Source organism: Pelophylax lessonae (assembly GCF_965119305.1).
Source record: "Pelophylax lessonae genome assembly, chromosome: 1".
NCBI classification, from domain to species: Eukaryota; Metazoa; Chordata; class Amphibia; order Anura; family Ranidae; genus Pelophylax; species Pelophylax lessonae.
Genome location: NC_138768.1, coordinates 471159512 through 471181472, shown reverse-complemented (window position 1 = coordinate 471181472; position 21961 = coordinate 471159512). Strand labels below are relative to the sequence as shown.

Genomic DNA, 21961 nt, shown 5'->3' with positions numbered 1-21961 from the left:
CGGCCATCTTGGTACACCAGAAAAGACAACAGGAACACGCCGATGCACACCCTGTTTGCTTGTCTGATGCTTTCATTCAATTATTTCATGTGAGTGCAATAATTACATTTAATAAAAAAATCCTTCAAATGTACGGAGAGCATTAGATCTTTCTATTCCCCCTGCATATGATTACTGCGGAGGAGACCTGGGAAAGCTACCCCTAGGAGATCAGGAATTTCATTATCAGGATACCTGGTTGAACGCTGGCTGGCCCTGTAGGGTCTGTATATGAAGGTGAGAGGCAGACAATACCTTGGTGGTGGGATGATAAGAGCACTAAACCATTGACTGCATGAATTTGCCATCAGCACCTTGGTTTCTGCTTCTTAAAGTGGATTTCCAGCCTCAAAACTAAAATTTGACATCTGCTTGCTCTAAGTAACCTGAAAAAGAATTGGATAATCACGATTTTTTTTTTTTTTTTTTGCTTTACTTACCTTGTTTTTGAAGAAAATATACTTACCTTCCTTCCTCTTCGGTCGCGGCCTGCGCCGCGACTTCCTGCTTGCTTGACTCCTGGGAGCCGAACGTCATCGCTCCCAGGAGTCAATGCGCCTGCACCAGCCCTGCTCGTCACTTCCGGTGCAGGCACGTCATTCCCTGCTAAACAGCTTCTGGGCATGCGCAGAAGCTGTGCAGGGATGACGCGCCTGCACCGGAAGTGACGGGCAGGGTCGGTGCAGGTCATTCTGGGACTCCGACGTCACCGAAGAGGATGCTCTGGCTTCAGCTGCACACACCTGAGATGGCAGCGCTGGACAAGACATTTTCAAGGTAAGTATTTCTTCTAAAAGGTAAGTGAACCCGGGGACAGTTCAGAGGCTATCATTGCTGAAATGCACTAGCCCTGACTGTCCCGGGGGTATTTTACATAGTTACATAGTTACATAGTAGATGAGGTTGAATAAAGACAATAGTCCATCCAGTTCAACCTGTGTAGGTGTGTGTGGCTGTAATCATCTCACATAGCCCTGAATGTTCTGATCCTTGAGATGTACGTCTAAGAGTCTTTTGAAAGCCACCATACTTCCCGCAGAAACCACCTCTTGTGGTAGAGAAATCCACAATCTTGTAGCCCTCACAGTAAAGAACCCCCCCACGTTGCCTGAGGTTAAAACGCTTCTCCTCTAATCGCATTGTATGCCCTCGAGTCCTCATGCAATCCCTTCGATTGAACAGCTTTTTCTCTAAGCTGAGATCCCCATTGAGATATTTGTAAATTGCTATCATGTCCCCCCTCAGGCGTCTCTTCTCCAGGGAGAATAAATCAAGCGATTGCAGATGCTCTTCATAATTAAGGTCCTCCAATCCCCTAATCAGTTTAGTTGCCCATCTCTGGACTCTCTCCAGCTCCAACACATCCCTCCTGAGGACTGGCGACCAGAACTGGACAGTATACTCCAGATGCGGTCGGACCAGAGTTTTATAAAGTGGAAGGATTATAGTCTTATCTCTGGAATACATCCCTTTCTTTATGCATGCTAATATTCTGCTGGCTTTGGCAGCTGCCGCTTGACATTGCATGCTATTGCCTAATCTATCATCAACCAAGACTCCCAGATCTTTCTCCATTTTTGATTCCCCCAAGGGTTCCCCTCCTAACGTGTATTGCGATTTTATGTTTTTAGTCCCCAAGTGCAAAACCTTACACTTCTCAACATTAAACCTCATTTGCCATGTCGCTGCCCACTCCGTTATTTTGTCCAGGTCCTTCTGTAGGATATCTGCTTCATGCTGTGAAGTTATTGCCCTGGCCAATTTTGTGTCATCTGCAAAAACTGATATCGAACTACTGACCCCGACCTCAATGCTGTTTATGAATAAATTGAACAAGGTTGGTCCCAGGACCGAGGCTTGGGGGACCCCGCTTACTACCTCAGACAAGTCTGAGTATGCGCTGTTTATTACCACCCTTTGGACACGCCCTTTTAGCCAGTTCCGTATCCAAGAGCAAACCCTGCTGTCGATACCTGCCGACCTTATTTTATAAATTTAGCGCTTGTGGGGAACTGTATCAAATGCCTTTGCGAAATCCAGGTACACCACATCCACTGGTCTGCCCCTATCTAGCTCACCTCCTCGTAGAATGTTAAGAGATTGGTTTGACAAGAACGCCCATTTGTAAACCCGTGCTGATTACTGCTGATGATGTTGTTGTCTTTAGCAAACTCTATGATATAGTCCCTTATCATCCCCTCCAGAAGTTTACATACTATTGATGTTAGACTGACAGGCCTATAATTTCCCGGTATATGCCTCTGCCCCTTTTTGAATATCGGAATCACGTTGGCTTTCCTCCAATCCCCTGGTACATCTCCTGTCCTAATACTGTCAGCAAAGATCAGGAACAGTGGTCTAGATATAACCTAACTGAGTTCCTTGAGTACTCTCGGATGTAGGCCATCCGGGCCTGGTGATTTGTTTGTGTTAAGTTTATCCAGCCTTTCCCTGATTACACCCTCTGTAAGCCATAGTGGCAAGTCCTGTGTATTACTACTAACCATACAGTCATGGTCAGTGTACCCCTCCTTTTCCTGTGTAAAGACTGGTGAGAAAAAAGCATTCAGCACGGTTGCTTTTTCAGTGTCCTCTGTAACCATCCTCCCATCATCGTTAATTATGTGTGCAATATGCTCTGCCCTAGTTTTTTTGCTGTTGATATATTTAAAGAATTTCTTTGGGTTTTTTTTACTATCCTCCGCTATTTGTCTCTCAAAGTTGATTTTAGCCATCTTGATTTCGTGTTTACTTTTCTTATTTGTGTCAGAGAAACCTTCAGCTGCAGACTGGTCATCACATGACAAGCACCACATGACTTCCACATGACTTCCTGGCTGCCTATAAAAGCTGAGCAAGTGCTCAGAGGAATTGCTGGTTTGTCTTTCAGCTTCCTGTACCTGAGTTCCTGTTTCCTGTGTGATCATTTACCTGCTGTGACCCGGATTGACCCTGACCTACTCTGCTCTTCTCCTGGACCCGACCTTGGCTTGTTTTACGGACTTTTCTTTTGCTTACCTGTGTTTGATCCTCTGCCTGCGACCCGGATTTACCTTCAGTCTCCTGTGCCTTGACCTTCTGCTTGTGACCTAGTTTTGTCTCCTATCTCCAGTGCCTTGACCCTCAGCCTGTGACCTGGATTGTCTGCTTACCTGTGTTTGACCCTCAGCCTGCTCCGGACTTCTTCTGCTGGATCCTGATCAGTCTCTGCTTCAGTTCTACAGGACCTCCACACAGGCTCTACCTGCCTGCTGGTAGCTTGTGCCTCTTTGTGCCATCCACCCTCTGTATCAACTCCAGAGGGGCGGAGTGCGCTTAGTCGCAACAGCGAACCGCTCTCGGCATCTCGGCCTCGGTGAGTACCTCTATTTTGAGCCAAACCAGCCATGTCAGAGGCCGACAGAGCGCGTTCTCCTCTTGAGATCCTGTGCCAGCAGGTCACAACCCTCACTGATGCAGTCCAGAAACTGCAGGAAGGCTATGCCCAGATTGACGGTCGTCTCCAGCAACTTTCAGTGTCACCTGCATCAACAGCCGCAGCCCCTGCGCCCACCAGCGGAGCCTCCTCTTCTCAAGCTGCATCAAGCCCCACAGTGATCATGGCTACCCCTGAGCCCAGGGTTCCCACACCGGAGCGTTTTTCAGGCGATCGCAAAAAGTTCCGGGCCTTCAAAAATGCCTGCTCCTTGTACTTAGCCCTTCAGCCCAGGACTTTTTCGTCCGAAGTAGTTAAGGTGGGATTTGTCATCTCCCTGTTGACCGAAGAGCCGCAGGCCTGGGCCCACAGCCTGGTGGAACAGAGGAGCTCTCTTCTGAATTCTTTGGACCTTTTCTTTGAAAGTATGTCTCAACTATATGACGACCCCCAACGCACCGCTACTGCAGAAGCCGTGCTACACTCCCTGTCTCAAGGAAAGAGACCAGTGGAGGACTACACTGCTGAATTTCGAAAATGGTCAGCTGACACAGGGTGGAACGAACCCGCTCTTAAATACCAGTACCGCCAGGGGCTGTCAGAAGCTTTGAAATATGAGTTGGCTTGGATTGAAACCCCTGACACTTTGGAGGATTTAATCCAATCCGCTACCAAGCTAGACAGGCGCATGCGCGAGCGGCGCTCTGCGTGCTCCCAGGGTCCCCGACCTAGTTGGATGCTCCCTAAATCTTCTCCCGTTCACCCATCCTTTCCAGTGACTCCTGTCACCTCTGCTCCAGAGGCTGAGCCCATGCAGCTTGGATTGGTCCGTGCTCCTCTTACCCCTGAAGAGAAGCAACGACGGCGACAGGCCAATCTCTGTCTGTACTGTGGGGGAACAGGACATTTTCTGCGTACCTGCCCCGTGCCCCGTGCCCCGTACCTGCCCCGTACCTGCCCCGTGAGACCCAGTAAGTCACGCTCGCAGTTTTTCATGAACTTTCAAAACCCTTACTTATGTCACCCTCTCTGTCTCCTTACAGCTAATGGAAAAGGAAGTTCATCTACCAGCAATTATTGATTCCGAAGCCTGTAGTTGTTTTCTAGACACTTCACTGGCCCAAAAACTACACATTCCACTGCAAACCAAAGAACAAGGCCTCCAAGTCTACCTGGCTGATGGGTCTCTCCTTCTCTCTGGATTCGTCACACAACAGATAAGGCCCATCCTTGTCACCACGGACTCCACGGACTCCGGCCACCAGGAGCTTCTAAGCTTTGACATCATCTTCTCCCCCATGTTCCCCATCATTTTGGGGCTCCCCTAGCTACAGGCACATGAACCTGACATCAATTGGAACAAGAAGAAAGTCTCCTTCTCCTCTCCCTACTGTTCCCAGCATTGCATTCCTCCAGCTCCAGCCGCCTGTTTAACCGTAGCACCTACACCTGACAATCTCCAGCACGTCCCTCCGGTATATCTTGAGTTTAGAGATGTCTTCGATGAACAAAAAGCTGATTGCCTACCACCTCATCGGTCTTACGACTGCCCCATTGATTTGCTACCTGGTTCCGAAATACCCTTTGGCCGCATCTTTCCACTATCAGAGACTGAACTAGCGGCTCTTAAGACGTATATTGATGAGAACTTAAGGGTTTCATTCGTCCATCATCTTCACCAGCCGGAGCCGGCATCTTTTTTGTGGAAAAGAAAGATGGTTCCCTAAGACCATGCATAGACTATAGAGAACTGAACAAAATAACGATAAAAAATCGCTATCCTCTTCCACTTATCCCAGAGTTGTTTCAGCGTTTCCGGTCTGCCCAAATTTTCTCTAAGTTGGATCTGCCTATAACCTCATCCGAATCAGGCCTGGAGACGAATGGAAGACTGCCTTCAGGTCCAGGTTTGGACATTATGAATATTTGGTAATGCCCTTTGGGTTGTGTAACGCCCGGCCACATTTCAGCACCTGGTAAATTACATTTTTCGAGAATATCTGGACAATTTCCTAGTTGTTTACCTGGACGACATTCTTATTTTTTCTGCCACCATTGAGCTACACCGGGTTCATGTAAAGACAGTCCTTGCAATTCTCAGGAGACACAAATTGTACCTTAAAGCAGAGAAATGCGAATTTGAAAAATCTGTTGTGCAATTCCTAGGCTTTATCATTTCTACCAACGGGGTCGCAATGGATCCACAGAAGGTCAAGGCAATTCAGGAGTGGCCGGCTCCAGTAGACAAAAAGGGGGTACAGTGGTTTATCGGATTAGCTAATTTTTACCGGAGGTTTATCATTGGCTTCTCATCCATTGTTGCACCCATCACCCAACTAACTCGCCAACACAGTCATTTTCAGTGGTCCCAAGAGGCCCAGGAAGCTTTTACCAAGCTCAAAGCCCTGTTCACCTCTGCACCAATCCTACGGCATCCGGATCCAGCCCTGCCATTTGTGTTGGAGGTAGACGCCTCAGAAACTGCCACTGGAGCCATCCTCTCCCAGAGACAGGGCCCCAAGGCTCTCCTCCATCCTGTAGCTTTCGCATCTCGGAAACTAAGTTCCCCGGAAAGGAATTATGATGTGGGAGACCGGGAGCTGTTGGCCATCAAGTTCGCTCTGGAGGAGTGGAGATATCTGTTGGAGGGTGCTTCCCATTCCATCATGATCTTCACCGATCATAAAAACCTAGAATACCTCAGGACAGCCAAACGCTTAAGACCCAGGCAAGCCCGGTGGGCCCTCTTCTTTTCTAGGTTCAACTTTCATATCTCTTATAGACCTGGCCTCAAGAATGGGAAAGCAGACGCACTCTCCCGGATGTTCCCTGAATCTCCCCAGTCAACGGAAACCTAGCACCATCTTATCTCCACAAAACTTCCTTCTGCTCACAGACACTGATCTTATGACCACCATCAAGTTGGCATCCAGCCATTGTACTGACCCAGAAATATCCTCCTTGGAGAAACGAGATGACTTGTTCTGGTCCCAAGGAAGAATTTTTGTCCCACCGGAGGCTAGACCCATGACGTTAAAGTTGCTTCATGACCATAAACTGGCTGGTCACTTTGGGACTCAAAAGACTTTAGAATTGGTTGCCCGTTCTTTTTGGTGGCCTGGTTGGAGGCAGGACTGTAAAAAGTATGTCCTCTCTTGTATTTCTTGCCAGCGCAGTAAAGTGGCTAACACCAAATCTTGGGGATTACTTAGACCTTTACCCATTCCACAACGCCCATGGGCTGAAGTATCTATGGACTTCATTGTTGATCTTCCTCCCTCGGAAGGTTTCATCTCCATTCTGGTTGTTGTCGACCGCCTTTCCAAAATGGCACACTTCTTGCCCATGGTGGGCACCCCTTCTGCTTTGGAGACAGCTAACATTTTTATCAAAGAAATAATAAGGCTACATGGAGTACCCGACAGTGTTGTTTCTGACAGAGGGGTTCAATTCACCTCCAAATTTTGGAAAGAACTTTGTAAAGCACTACAAATAAAGGTCTGTCTCTCCTCTGCGTATCACCCTAAAAGCAATGGCCAGACAGAGAGAACGAACCAAACTCTGGAGCAGTATCTCCGCTGTTTCTCTTCTGGCTCCCAGGATGACTGGTCCTCTCTGCTACCCTACGCGGAGTTCACGTATAATAATTCAGTTCATTCAGCCACCAACCAAACGCCATTCTGGTCTAACTTTGGGTTTCACCCTTCTTTCCTTCCAAACGCTACCCCTGAATTATCTGTTCCTGCTGTCCAAGATCGCATAGCCTCCATCCAACAGAACTTTCAAAGGATTCAGGAAACCATGCAAAAGGCCCAGGATGACTATAAGAAGTACTACAACAGGGGAAGGAAAGAGAAACCGGTTTTCAAGGTCGGTGAGGAAGTTTGGTTATCTTCAGCTAACCTCAGATTACCTTTTCCCTCACGGAAGTTGGGCCCAAAGTTCATAGGGCCGTTCAAAATCAAGAGGATGGTTAACCCTGTGGCCTTTGAATTGGCCTTACCCAGCTCTTACAGGATTCATTCTGTTTTTCATGCATCCTTACTAAAACCAGTGATTCCTAGCCCCTTCCCGGGAAGAGAGGAGCCGCCTCCTCCACCGGTCCAGGTGGATGGAGAAAATGAATTTGAGGTTGAAGCCATACTGAACTGCAGGAAGAGGGGTAGACTTCTCCAATACCTAATCAAGTGGAAGGGGTACCCACCTGAAAACAACACTTGGGAACCCTCAAGAAACATACACGCCCCTCGCTTGATCCGAGCTTTTCATGTGAATCACCCGGAGTTGATGTCCAGTTTGGGCGTCCAGAGGCCGCCCCTCGGGGGGGGGGGGGGACACTGTCAGAGAAACCTTCAGCTGCAGACTGGTCATCACATGACAAGCACCACATGACTTCCACATGACTTCCTGGCTGCCTATAAAAGCTGAGCAAGTGCTCAGAGGAATTGCTGGTTTGTCTTTCAGCTTCCTGTACCTGAGTTCCTGTTTCCTGTGTGATCATTTACCTGCTGTGACCCGGATTGACCCTGACCTACTCTGCTCTTCTCCTGGACCCGACCTTGGCTTGTTTTACGGACTTTGCTTTTGCTTACCTGTGTTTGACCCTCTGCCTGCAACCCGGATTTACCTTCAGTCTCCTGTGCCTTGACCTTCTGCTTGTGACCTAGTCTTGTCTCCTATCTCCAGTGCCTTGACCCTCAGCCTGTGACCTGGATTGTCTGCTTACCTGTGTTTGACCCTCAGCCTGCTCCGGACTTCTTCTGCTGGATCCTGATCAGTCTCTGCTTCAGTTCTACAGGACCTCCACACAAGCTCTACCTGCCTGCTGGTAGCTTGTGCCTCTTTGTGCCATCCACCCTCTGTATCACCTCCAGAGGGGCGGAGTGCGCTTAGTCGCAACAGCGAACCGCTCTCGGCATCTCGGCCTCGGTGAGTACCTCTATTCTGATATTTGCCTCCTTGTATTGTATGTAAGCAGATACTGTGCCCTCTGCTTTATATTTCTTGAAGGCCAATTTTTTTCCCCTAATAAGTTTTTTAACGCTACGGTTTAGCCAGCCAGGTTTGGCTTTGTCTCTTCTAAATTTATTTCCCATAGGAATGCACTGCAAGATGCATTTGCTTAATATGGTCCTAAAGCATTCCCATTTTTCCTCTGTGGTCAGGGATCCCAGGGTTTGGTCCCAGTTTACCCTTTCCATCAATGAGTACAATTTTGGAAAGTCTGCCCTTCTGAAGTTTAGGGTTCTTATGTTCCCCACTTGCCTTGTTATATTGTTATTTATACTAATTGTGATCATCCTGTGATCGCTAGAGCCCAGGTTGTCCTGGACTCCTACCTCCGAGATTCGGTCTGGGTCATTAGTGATCAATAGATCCAGGATTGTTTTTTCTCTAGTCGGAGAATCCACCAACTGAGACATGTAATTATCCTGTAAGGTTTCCGTGAATAGACGGGCCTTCTGTGAGTGTGTAGTCCCCTCTTCCCAGTCAATGTCGGGATAATTGAAGTCCCCCAATATGATCACTGATCCCAGTTTTGCCACTTTAGCCATTAGTGCTAAAAATTCCAGCTCTACCTCCTCCCCTTGTTTAGGTGGCCTATAGCAAACCCCCACAATTACTTTTCCCTTTTCTCCTTCCCTATGGAGTTCTACCCACACAGATTCTAACTCCATACTCATCCCTTCCGTAATGTCACTCCTCTCTATCACCTTTATATTGTTCTTGACATAGAGACATACCCCTCCCCCTCTTTTTCCTACCCTGTCCTTTCGGTACACCGAATACCCTTGGATATTGGCCAGCCAGTCATGCGAGGGGTTGAACCAAGTCTCTGTTATTCCCACAAGGTCTATGTCCTCCTCATGTACTAACATTTCCAACTCATCCATTTTATTAGCTAGGCTCCTGGCATTAGCATATACCCCTCTTAGTTTTACGGAAGTTAAACGTGATTGGTGGTTATGTTTATTCCTGTTTAGTCCTTTTTATCTGAAGAAAAAAACTTTTTGAGGCCGGAACTCCGCTTTAATACCCACGGAAGTACTGTTTCTATCACTTTGCACTTTACCGACTGGAGTCTTTTATTTTTTATCGGATTTATTGGAGATTTGTCTCCGTATAAGTGGACTTAGATACATCAATTGCTGTTGTAATGTGTATTTCCATATGATTGCGCTGCACTTTTTATTTAAACCTTAAGTGGGGTACACACTAGTAGAAAATCTGCCAAAAATTCCTGTCTGAGGTAAAATCGTACGATTTTCGGCTAGTGTGTACACAACTTTTAGCAGCCGATGCCGACATTTTCAACGAAAAAAAATGGAGGCACAAACACCAAAATTTTTATCGTCCATCCCCAGACGACCAATTTTCGTTTAATGTGTATGCAGTACGTCCGCGAAAAATCGGATACGAAAGACTGCGCATGATCTGAAGTTGCTGACGACCCGGAAGTCTAGGAACAAATGTCCCATTAAAAATAAATAAATCGAATGAGAAATTTTGTGAATTTTATGCACTGTCAACTAAAAACGGTTATGACCGCTGAGCATGAGAGAGAAAAATTGGAGGATATTTCGTCCGATTTCCGTCAAGTGTGTTAATTTTTATTTAAACCTTAAGTGGGGTACACACTAGTAGAAAATCTGCCGAAAATTCCCGCCCAAGGTAAAATGGTACGATTTTCGGCTAGTGTGTACACAACTTTCACTAGCGACGCCGACATTTTCAACGGAAAAAAACGGAGGGACAAACACCAAAATTTTTTATCGTCCGTCCCCAGACGACCAATTTTCGTTTAATGTGTATGCAGTACGTCTGTGAAAAATCAGATATGAAAGACTGCGCATGATCTGAAGTTGCTGATGACCCCCAGTCTAGGAACAAATGTCCCAAAAAAAAAAAAATCGGACAAGAAATTTTGTGAACATTATGCATTGTCAACTAAAAACGGTTATGACGCTGAGCATGAGAGAGAAAAATCGGAGGATATTTCGTCCGATTTCCGTCAAGTGTGTACGGGCCTTTAATCTAAGGACCGATAGGCTACAATACTACCAATTTTCCTTCTTGTGTTTAGATAAAATTCAAAGTAGTGACAAGAACAAACAGAATCTTGTATTCCAAGTGAAAGAAAAGTTCACTTTGCGGGGAATAAATGATATACACGTTGTTTATTTAAGAATATTTTCAATGTCTTTTTATTTCTTTTTTTTTTAAATTGCAGTCTCTTTTGTACGTCCCCTCCTGTGTTCTTTTTCATTAACCGTAGTTAGGTTTTGTTTGCGTTGCACTATGGGAGGCTTCCGCATGCGAATACAGACGTGACGTCATTAGGAGGCGACTTTCCCCGAGCAGCATGAGACGGAGTGTCTGTTTTGTTATGCAGTGTGGTTTGTACACTTCCTGGTTTCTGTATAGATGAATGGCATGTTGGAGCTTTCGGTGCCGGTGTGATAATCCTTAGAGGGAGAGCTCGGCTCCTCCGGCCCCGCACACTGTAATAAGGCCCCGGAAGGGGGTCGCCATGGACGTGGCCTATATCTGTGAGTGGGACAGGAAGCCCCGGAGCAGTCATTGCCCCTCCAGTCCGCCGGTGTGCGCCTGGTCCTGCCGTAACCTGATTGCCTTCACGTCAGACCAGAGGAGCGAGGATGAGAAAGGTACTCTTCTGTCCCCATATCACCTGTCATCTTCCTAAAATTTCAAACATTCACAATGAAGTGCTTTATTCAGATTGCTGTTCATGTGCTGCATATCACTTAGTGGTGTGGCAGAATGGAACAAAAGTCATTATTATATCCTACTGGACGCTATGGCAACAAGGAGGTTTTCACTAATTCATCTGTCAGGGCTAGCCCTGTATTCAGTAGTAGAGATGGACTCTGGTGTATTCAGATCCTAGTACCAAACCCACCTGGGCGAGCACTCACCTGTACTGGGACAATCATGAACAGCCAAGGCATTCCCTGATCCTGCAGCAGCATGTATACTGATAAGAAGTGATGGGCTCAGGCGTGTTCCCACGTGCCCGATCCCACAAGGAAGCCGACACTGCACATCGCTAATCACAAGCAGCTAAACATTTCCTGATCTGCGCAGCTGCGAGGCCGGAAACGTCTCAGTGCCTATGATTAGCGGTGTGCAGTGTCGGCCTCCTGCTGGGAACTCGAGCACGCCCAAGCCCATCTCTACTGATAAGGTGGGAATGCCTGAGCTGCAGATGACTGGTCCAGTAGGCTGACTGCTTCCTATTGGGCTCAGACTAGAATCTGAACACAGCTGAGATTATCACTATCAAAGCGGATCTTGGCACCCCCCACTTACTGGGTGATCTATTGTGTACTTTTCAAATGCTCACCCACCCACAGTTGTCCCACTGAGCCCTTCTTGTCTTCTGTCACCACTCAGTCCAGCGCTGCCATGTTGCTTGTGACGTCATCGAGGGTTCAGCCAGCTTGCCTCCTGATGACGCGGCAATAGGCATGCCCCCCCTCCTCCTACCTGAATGTGACGTGCATATCCCAGGAGGCACAGTGAACACTGTGCAAGTAATCTGCCTAGGTGAGTGATGTTTGTATGTGGGGGAGGGGGGGGTAGCTGTATATTTTTCACCAAAAAAAAATCAGTTCTATTCATGTAGCACAGGGGTAGATTAGAGGGAAGTCTATTCAGAGGGTGAGGATTCACTTGAAATGGTGAAATAAAGGGGTAGAAGACACTTAGCAAATTAACCCGAATGAGGACTGCTAAGGGACTAAGGGCATTTTCATGCTAACCACACAGAACACTGTCCCCTTACCCTGTAAGTCTCCGTTCACACCTTTTCATAAATCTTGCTGAGACAGAAACTTGCTCTAAGCTGAGACAGATCTCCCCTCACTGGTTGCAGTGAAGGGAACTGGCATCAGTGCACCATTGAAAGATGTTCTGGGCACCGGTCTTCAGGAAGGATGTGCTGGAATTGGAAAGAGTCCAGAGAAGGGCAACAAAAATGATTGGGGGAATGGAGGACATCAGCCATGAGGAAAGACTACAAGCACTGAACCTATTCTCTCTGGAGAAAAGACGATTGAGGGGGGATATGATATCAATGTACAAATACTGTACTGGTGACCCTAGCATAAGTAACAAACTATTCAGAGAAAGGAGATACAATAAGACACGTGGCCACTCACTAAAACTAGAGGAAAGGCGGTTTAACCTTAAAATGCGTAAGGGGCTCTTCACTGTAAGAGCGGTAAGGATGTGGAATTCTCTTCCACAAGCAGTCGTATCAGCAGGGAGCATTGATAGTTTCAAAAAACTGTTAGATGGTCACCTTAGAGACCACAGCATACAGGGGTATACAATGTACGGTTAAAAGCAAACACACACACACACACACATCATAGGTTGAACTGGATGGACTGTTGTCTTTTTTCAACCTCACTAACTATGTAACTATGTAACTATGTAAGAGCATTATCAAGGAGAAGAAAAGGTGTCGCTTACCAACCCAGTGCATTAGTATGTAGATGAATGTGGCCTCATTCATTCATCCATTCAGGCCACATTCAGCTACATACTAATACACTAGATTGGTGAGCAGCGTCTTTTCTTCTCTTTGATAATTCGTGTTTTGTAATGCGCAAAATCGTGCCTAATTGCAGGCATTGATGAAATGTGGTAAAACCATGTGTCGCGTTTGCAGTGCCATTCATTGGTAATGCCATGCCAAAAGCAGCAAGCAGACGCATGTTCTGCTGCACATAAAAAATGTGGCAAAACACGACGCGCATGGCTGTAATGCATAGAAATACAAAGTGTAACAGAGAGCCCCAGAGTAATGCAGAAAATTGCAGATGTTACATTTTTATGTGTTGCAATGCTCTGCATCTGCCACCTGTGTTCTGGTGTAAACAAGACACATGTTTGCTTGTTTGGGAGGCATTTTTTTAGTGCAGAAAATCCCAGATCTTCACAAAAATTTGAATAAGTTCGAAGGACAGAGTCAAGGTACAAAATACTTGGTGGTTACAGTAAGGTCCAGTTTTGATGAATTGCACAAAATTCATAAAAATTCACAAAAAAAATCTGCGTCCAAGAGTCCCAACTCCCAAGTACATCTATCTGTACAAATCAGAGTGACTGCATGCTGAAAATCACACATCCAAATGCTTACTTGCATACAGTGACAGATGAACAGCTCTGGAGATAAACATGCAGTTTACATCTGTCCCTGTACACATGTAAATGCTTGGATTTGCAGATACCAGCATGCAGCCACAGCTTATCAAATAGCTGAGATTTCACAACGGAAATGTGTTCTGAATGCTTTTCATGGTATATGGCTCTGCACCTGGATGAATGAAAGAGTTGGGTGCTAACAGATCTTAAGACTGTGCATTTTCATTCATAATCTGCTTAAAAAAAAAGATAGTCTCTGCCCACCCCCTTCCAAAAGATACCAGTCTGACACACCAAGACCAGTACACACCAGGTATACAGGCTTGTCTGCAATACTGGTTCTTTTGGGGGGAACACATGGGGTGACATCTAAAATTGCTTGCCTCCTAGTGGACATGTAACTGCCAACTGTCAGTGTAGCAGTAATACGTTTGGTATTTAATAGGGTTAAAGTACAACTAAAGGCAAAACTCCTTTTTTATTTTTTGATGTAGTGGAGAGGGATTATTTTTTTTTATTATTATTATACAGGATTTATATAGCGCCAACAGTTTGCGCAGCGCTTTACAGTGTGGTGGAAGACAATACAGTTACAGTACAATTCAATACAGGAGGAATCAGAGGGCCCTGCTCATTAGAGCTTACAATCTAGAAGGGAGGGTCAAGTGAAACAAAAGGCAATAACTGTGGGGGGTGGGCTGATGGAGAAAATGGAGGTATAGTTGTTAGGTGTGGGTAGGATAGGCTTCTCTGAAGAGGAGGGTTTTCAGAGATTGCCAAAAAGCTAATAGAGTAGGAGATAATCGGACAGATAAGGGTAAGGAGTTCCACAGGATTGGAGAGGCTCTGGTAAAGTCCTGGAGGCGAGCATGGGAGGAGGTGACAAGGGAGCTAGAGAGCAGGAGGTTTTGAGAGGAACGAAGAGAGCGATTAGGTTGCTATTTTGAGATTAGGCTAGTGATGTAGTAGGGGGCTATGCTGTGGATGGCTTCGTAAGATGTTGTTAGTATTTTGAATTTGATTCGTTGGGTGAGCGGAAGCCAGTGAAGGGCTTGACATAGAGGAGCGGTGGACACTGATCGATTGGTAAGATGGATGAGTCTGGCGGCAGCATTCATGATGGATTGAAGGGGGGGATAGCCTATGTAGAGGTAAGCCAATGAGAAGGGAATTGCAGTAGTTGAGGTGCGAGATGACCAGGGAGTGAACTAAGAGCTTTGTTGTGTCTTTGGTTAGAAAGGGGCGTATATTGGAGATGTTGCAGAGGTTAAGGTGGCAAGATTTGGACAGAGATTGGATGTGGGCCTTGAAGGAGAGTTCAGAGTTCAGGACAACACCTAGGACCTTGGCATGCAGGGATGGGCTGATAGTAATGCCATCGATATTGACAGAGAGATCAGGGAAAGGGGCATGTGGTGGAGGAAAAATGTATTAGCTCAGTTTTGGAGGGATTGAGTTTGAGGAAGTGGTGTGACATCCAGACCGATATATCAGATAGTAAATTAGTGATACGTGCGGAGACTGAGGGAGAGAGCTGAGGGGTGGATAAATATATTTGGGTATCGTCAGCGTAGAGATGGTATTGGAAGCGGTGGGAGGCTATCAGATGACCCAGCAAGGAGGTGTGGATTGAAAATAGGAGGGGGGGTCCAAGAACAGAGCTTTGGGGGACCCCAACAGAGAAGGGAAGAGGAGAGGAGGAAGTGGAATTGTAAGTAACGCTAAAGGTGCGGTTGGATAAGTAGGAAGATAACCAGTGAAGAGTACAGTCACGGAGACCAAAGGATTAGAGCACTTGTAAGTTTTTATTGCTGTCTGTGCCCCCATTAGGGAGATTTACCCTCTGTATTTGTTCTATTTATCGCTATCATTGGAAGTGAAAGTAAAAAACAACAGCAAATTTTGGGTTGTCCCCAGAAAAGTAAAAAAGTGGAAATTTTCCAATGGGGACACTAGTTCTGGTGACCTGGGGATCTCCAAGGAATTCTCTTAATTTGCAGGAATTTCCTCTCACTTCTGGTTTGGTTATGAGACAGGAAGTGAAAGGAAATCTCCCCAATAGGACACAGATTGCAAAAAAAAAAAAAATCTGACAGGGGTTATAACCTTTCATTTCTCTGTCCAAAATGGAAGAAAAATGTTTTGCCTTTAGTTCTACTTTTAAAGAAGATTCACAGAGAGGAATCCTACTTCAGCCATTTAAAAAAGAAGATGGGAAGAGATAACATTTCTATCAGGTTTTTATTTCTGTCAGTGACCCTCAGTCTCGGTTCATGCTGGTGCAATGTGGAAAATGCACAAGATTCACTGCGTTTTCCTGCATCACACTCAAGCAATCGCACAGCGTCCATGCGATCTGCTGCGGGTGTCAATATTATCTTGATGACACCCCGAAACAGAGAGCAGTGCGATTGCCAGAATCACATCACATGGGTGTGAACACCCATGCGATGTGATTCAGGTGAGCAGGAAAAGACGGGTTTTGCACCATTTTGGTGTGAATGCAATGCGATTTCAGCCATACAAACTGTATGACTGAAATCGCTCCGCAGAAACATTGCATGTTACGTGCACAGGAATGCGGTGCAAATCTCATGCAATGTTTGCAATCACACCAGTGTGAACCTAACCTTGCTGGGGACATCTTCCCTCACTTGTCCCTGTGTTGTGTTTTTTTTTAACCTTTATTGCTTTCAATGGAAGTGCAAGCTATCTAGTTCAAAAGCATCCATAGCTGTAGGACAGCTGACTTTGGTTTTTTGTTTTTTTAAATAAAGATCTTACACATATGATCCACATCCTGGACACAGAGCATCCTTGGGATGTCTATTCTATTAACTCTGGATACCAAGAAGTCATCACAAGCTTGGAGTGGGACCAATCTGGTAAGCACTGTAGATAATATTGTTATGATACACACATACTGTATATAGTGGATGAAGAGATGTTTTTAAAGACCTCTGCAAAAAAAAACATCTTGAAATTAGATCGGTACTGTTCTATTTTTTCTTTTTTTAGGATCTCGTCTACTCTCAGCTGATGCCGATGGCAGGATTAAGTGTTGGGGCATGACAGATCACTTGGCAAATAGCTGGCAGTGTATAGTAAGCAGTGAGGTAGATGGAGACCCAATTGTGGCACTTTCTTGGCTTCACAATGGGGTGAAGCTGGCACTGCATGTGGAAAAGGTAAATAGTAACACATTTCTTACCTGCATACAGTACATTATTTTCTAATAATTTTTGTCTGTATGGGTCAATATCCTTGCATCTGCAGTAGTTCCTGCTTACTTTTATCCATTCTGTTTCTTATAGTCTGGTGTCTTCAGTTTTGGAGAGAAATTCTCTCGTGTGAAGTTTTCTCCGTCTCTTACTTTATTTGGAGGAAAGCCAATGGAAGGATGGATTGCTGTCACCATCAGTGGACTTGTCACTGTGTCTTTGTTAAAGCCCAATGGACAAGTGCTGACGGCTACAGAAAGCTTGTGTCGTCTGCGATGTCGGGTTGCATTGGCTGACATTGCTTTTACTGGTGGAGGAAACATTGTTGTAGCCACCTGTGATGGAAGCAGCACATCCCCTGTACAATTCTACAAAGTCTGTGTGTCTGTTGTCAGTGAAAAGTGCAAAATTGACACTGAGATCTTGCCTTCACTCTTCATGCGCTGCACTACAGATCCAGCACGAAAAGACAAGTTTCCTGCTGTTACTCATCTCAAATTTCTTGCCAGAGACATGTCTGAGCAGGTAAATGGAAAATTTATTTTGTTCCTGATTCCCCGAGGAATGATTAGCTGAACTGAATTTATTCTCTCTTGAGAAGAGGAGGTAAAGGGGGGATATGATCAACATGTATAAATACATAAGCGGTCCATATAGTGAACTTGGTGTAGAATTATTCACTTTAACCACTTTGCCACCGCCCTATTGTAGCTTTAATACTACAGGGCAGCCGCTGTGTGCAGGATCGGGTGTATATATACACGTGATCTCGCACTTCTGGGTCGTAGGCGGTTATTGTGCACAGCAGGAGCTGATCAGTGGGTACCACGGACTCAGTGTCAGCTGGCACCCTCTGATCCTTCCATACACAGTGTTTGTTTTTTTTTTTTTCCTTTTTTTTTGTTTTTTTAATACTTGTACTTGGGTCTTTTTTAATCCAGATTTAACTATGTAAGAGATTTCTTAACTGTGGTGACTTTTGTGCAAAATTTCTATGACCGTGCTCAACAGCTGACATGACAGAAGTGTTAGATAAAGGATCGTTTTTTCGATAGTGTAGGAAACCGGTTAAAACTAGGGATGTAACGATATCGAAGATATCGCGATATCTTATCGTCGTGGTCGTCTCAATATCGTTGTGGTCGTGTCTCGATATCGTCGTGGTTGGGTTACAATATTAAAAGGACAGGTGTCCGTTAAAAAGCAAGAGGAATAAACACAGTCCCGCGGAACAAATCATTGTTAACTACATAGACCAGAGTTTAAGGGGTTTTTTTTACTGTTTTTTATTTTTTTCTTGCAATGTAGATATTTTGATCTTTCTGATGAAAAACGTGAACATAAGCTAAATGATAGGTCAGTGTTTTTTTTTAAAGGCTTTTTGACTGACTATTTTATTTAAGTTTAAGTTATGTTCCTAAACACCAGTTTTAAAAGGCTGCCTTTATTTGCCTTGCACATTTAAACCTGACTTAACTTGATCTTTGTTTGCACTTAAAGGGAATTGCCTATTGTTTGTTTACAATTGTTCTAGCTGCTTCTTAACTTGAACATTGCACAGAAGAATCAGTTATGCAACCAAATATTACTATACAGAATATTGATGATCCTGACTACAACTTGCACTTTAAAAGCACTATGTGATCAGTGTTTTATGTTGTCATGGATCCATAAATACAACAATAAATTGCCTGTTGACTGGCAAAAGCAGAATAAATGTTGGTATTTTTTCGCTATTATCATCACAAACACTATCATGAGCTATTTAACAATACCATGAGCTTTTCCACAATATCGCAATAAATATCGTACCGTGAGGTCAATATCAAAATTGTATCGTACCGTGAGATTTTGATATCGTTACATCCCTAGTTAAAACCCTTAATAGATTGTTATTTTTGTTTGTGTCTTGTTGGGCACATTTCCCTTTGTGTTCTGTCCCGGAGATGCAACTGAAAATTTCTACAAGTGGAGAGTAATTCCTCCTTAAACCTTTTGGACAGGTGTTAGGGCTCTTTCACACGGCCGCTCCGTGTGAGAGCTCCGCTGCGGTCCTTTTTTTTTTTTTTTTTCCACGGAGCGGATGACATTTCTGTCATCCGCTCCGTGTGCCCGCATATCATCCCATCCATTTGCGGATGATATGCGGACTATATGTAAGTCTATGGGGGTTTGCGGATGTCAGCGGATGACACCGCTGACATCCGATTTTCCTTCCTTTCAGTTTTTTGGACGGAACAAAAATAGGGTTTTGTTCAGTTCCAAAAAACGGAACAGAACTGAAAGGAGGAAAATCGGATGTCAGTGGATGGTATTCCGCTGACATCCGCAGTGCCATAGACTTACATTATGTCCGCAAATCATCCGCAAAAAAATAGGATGATTTGCGGACATACAGAGCGCCCGTGTGAAAGGGCCCTTAGAGAAACGCATGTCCCCATTGTAAGATTTACTCTTTTCTCTTGTTGGTGACAATGCTGATTATTTAAAAAATGTTTACCATTCCCGTCTCTGAGTCACCAGGACAAACAGTGATGGTGCTTCTCACTGGCAGGAACATGGACAGCAAAGAAACCTGACAGGGGTCTAATTCTTCACTACTCTGTCCTAAGTTTGGAAAAAATGGCTATACAGAGGTATGTAGGATTTCAAGCTAATAGTTCTTGTCAGTGCAGGCCCAGCTACGTGAGCTGGTGATGGCAGTAAAATGTCTGCAAATATATATCTCTTTTAAGTAGGTAAAAAAAAAAAAGATATTGTCTGATAACAAATGTATATTACCTTGACGGGAATTAACACATTTCTTATCTTCTATTAATTAGGTTCTTCTATGTGCCTCTAATCAGTGTTCCAGTGTTGCAGAGTGCTGGTCATTGCGCAAGGAAGGACTCCCTCTCAATAACATCTGCGACGAGCCAGAACCGCAGGGGCGACACGTGAGGTGCACGGTGGGCCGATGAGAGACAGCAATAATACAGTTCATTGGTTTACTCACGGTTAGCAGAAAGCCTCCCTGGGCTGGTTGCACAGTGAAGAGGAAGACAGCACGAAATCCTCCAGGGCACGCTCTATGATAGGGAAACACCAGCCAAGATGGTGGTTGAGGTGCCCGTGATGACAGGGGTGTTTAGAGTGCTTGTGGTGGCTGGGTCCCTTGATGGTATTTGTCGTGACGCCAGTACCGTTAATGGTGGTACAACCAGTTGTAATAGCAATAGTGAAGAATGAGTTAGACAGTGGTAGGATACAACTCACAACTTTTACTGTGACTGGTTTTGATTGCAGCATAAACATTCAGATAGAATACAGTCTCTGGGTAAATAGAGGAATTCTGCTGATCCACTGTTAATAGGTTTTGGTAGGTCTTGACTCAGGCTGTGGTTCAGTATAATGCTTACTTGTTTCTGGTCCCTTTAGAATCCAGAGAAAATTGGTGAAGTTGCCGGTGGCTAAGAAATCCTTCACCTTTATTCTCAAAGGTCAGTTGCTGCCGTTTGGTGGCTTTTACCCTTTGATTTTAGCAGTTCCAATTTGTCCCTTCTTAGGACTGACCTTCACTAACCTCTACATGGTGCCTCTCTCCACACACACTTCCTGAACTGAACACTGACCACAGATAAACCTGAGCTGGGATAGATATCCCAAAGTGGTGCTATCCCCATCTTGTGGTGGGAAGTATGAAGCACACTTGACCAGCCTATGAACAGGGATTAAACAGGTGTAGCAATGCACATGCAAAATATAGCAATGACAAAGTAGTAATACATTTGCAGTTCCCACGTGTCATGAGTGGGACGCTGCATACCCCCATGGTAAAACGTGTGTCGACCTCGACACATTTTTGACTCGATGTTGTGTCTTCCTGTAAGATATAAGAGAAAGGGAAAAGCATGCATGCATAGGAAATAACAATATAACCCCATTCTTGTACTTCTTGTATCTGCAAGTAAAATGGGTTAAGCAAGCATATCTCAGGCAACAACGAAATGTGTCAAAAAGGGGTGTAGTTTTTCCTCTGAAGACTGGTGATATATGGCAAAACCAGAATAGTCCACGATGAGATGGAAAAAGGAAAACAAAACAAAAATAACATCTCAGGAGGCTCACAGGGTATAAGTCCGTTCCCTGGGCACAGGAAAATGTCAACAGAAGAATATCACGGAGGCTCAGGTACGTGAAAGTCTATCTCCGGGTGCAAGCTTGAACGTTGCAAAACAGTAGGTAAGTAGTCCTTTTAAAAAGTCCTTTAAAGGAAATAAACATGATATCACAAGTAAGTCTTCTTCTCACTTTGGAACTTCAGACGATGTAAGGATGCATTCAACGATGAGATGGCAGGGCTGGTAGTTGTCTTCTTGGCTGCTGGTGCAGGAAATCCTTAAAACGGACAGGTGGTTGTCCTCTTGTAGTCCTGTCGGATCTTCGTAGCGGCTGAGTTTCTACAGGTCTTGTTTCAAGGGAATTTGGTGTCTCTTGAGCTGTAGTAGACACTTCTTGAGATAGCTCCTCTGGTTGAAGTGCGGTTGTATTGGTCTTGGCAGGCACTAAGATATTGAGCCATGGTGTAAGGAACCATTGTAAAGGATCAGAGTCTAATAATGCTTTTCCAAAAGACTGTAGGGGATTCTCTGAATCAGATGATTTTGTAGGCTCTGGTTCTATGGATTGTGTTTCCTCTTGGACAGCTTCTTCTTGAAGAGTTTCTTCTTGAGTACTTTCCTTGAGACATAACTTAAGGCGATTGCGATGTACTACACGTGATTTGTTTTCTTTGGTGATCTCATAAGTATGAGTCTCTGGATTGAGAATAGCTGTAATGGTGTAAGGTTCTCTCTCCCATTTGCTATCTAACTTGCTGGTGCGATGGTTGTTTTTTAACCATACATGGTCACCAATTTTGAGAGGTTCTGCTTTGGCAGATTGGTTATAATCTTTTTGTTGCTTTTCATGAGCATGTTCCATGCGATGTTGAACAATTTCTTGTGCATCAATTAAACGTCTTTGGTGTTCACTCACCCAATCAGTCTTTGGTAGAGGGTTGATTGCATCAGGCACTTGTACGCCCAAAGTATGGTCAGCAGGTAGTTTACCTTGTCGGCCAAACATGAGATAG

The 21961-nt window shown here is 44.9% G+C and overlaps 1 protein-coding gene across 1 annotated transcript in view; it reads left to right on the top strand.

Moving 5' to 3' along the window:
- Window positions 1-10800: 10800 nt before the first annotated feature.
- The window catches only part of LOC309546978 (mediator of RNA polymerase II transcription subunit 16-like), a 48681-nt gene continuing 37520 nt past the window's right edge, over window positions 10801-21961 (top strand). Inside the window, exons 1-5 of the mRNA XM_082246746.1 lie at window positions 10801-11121; window positions 16405-16512; window positions 16646-16815; window positions 16942-17373; window positions 19671-19784. Of these exons, the coding sequence (XP_082102872.1) occupies window positions 10986-11121; window positions 16405-16512; window positions 16646-16815; window positions 16942-17373; window positions 19671-19784 (960 nt within the window). The 5' untranslated portion in view covers window positions 10801-10985. The remainder of the gene's footprint in view (window positions 11122-16404; window positions 16513-16645; window positions 16816-16941; window positions 17374-19670; window positions 19785-21961) is intronic.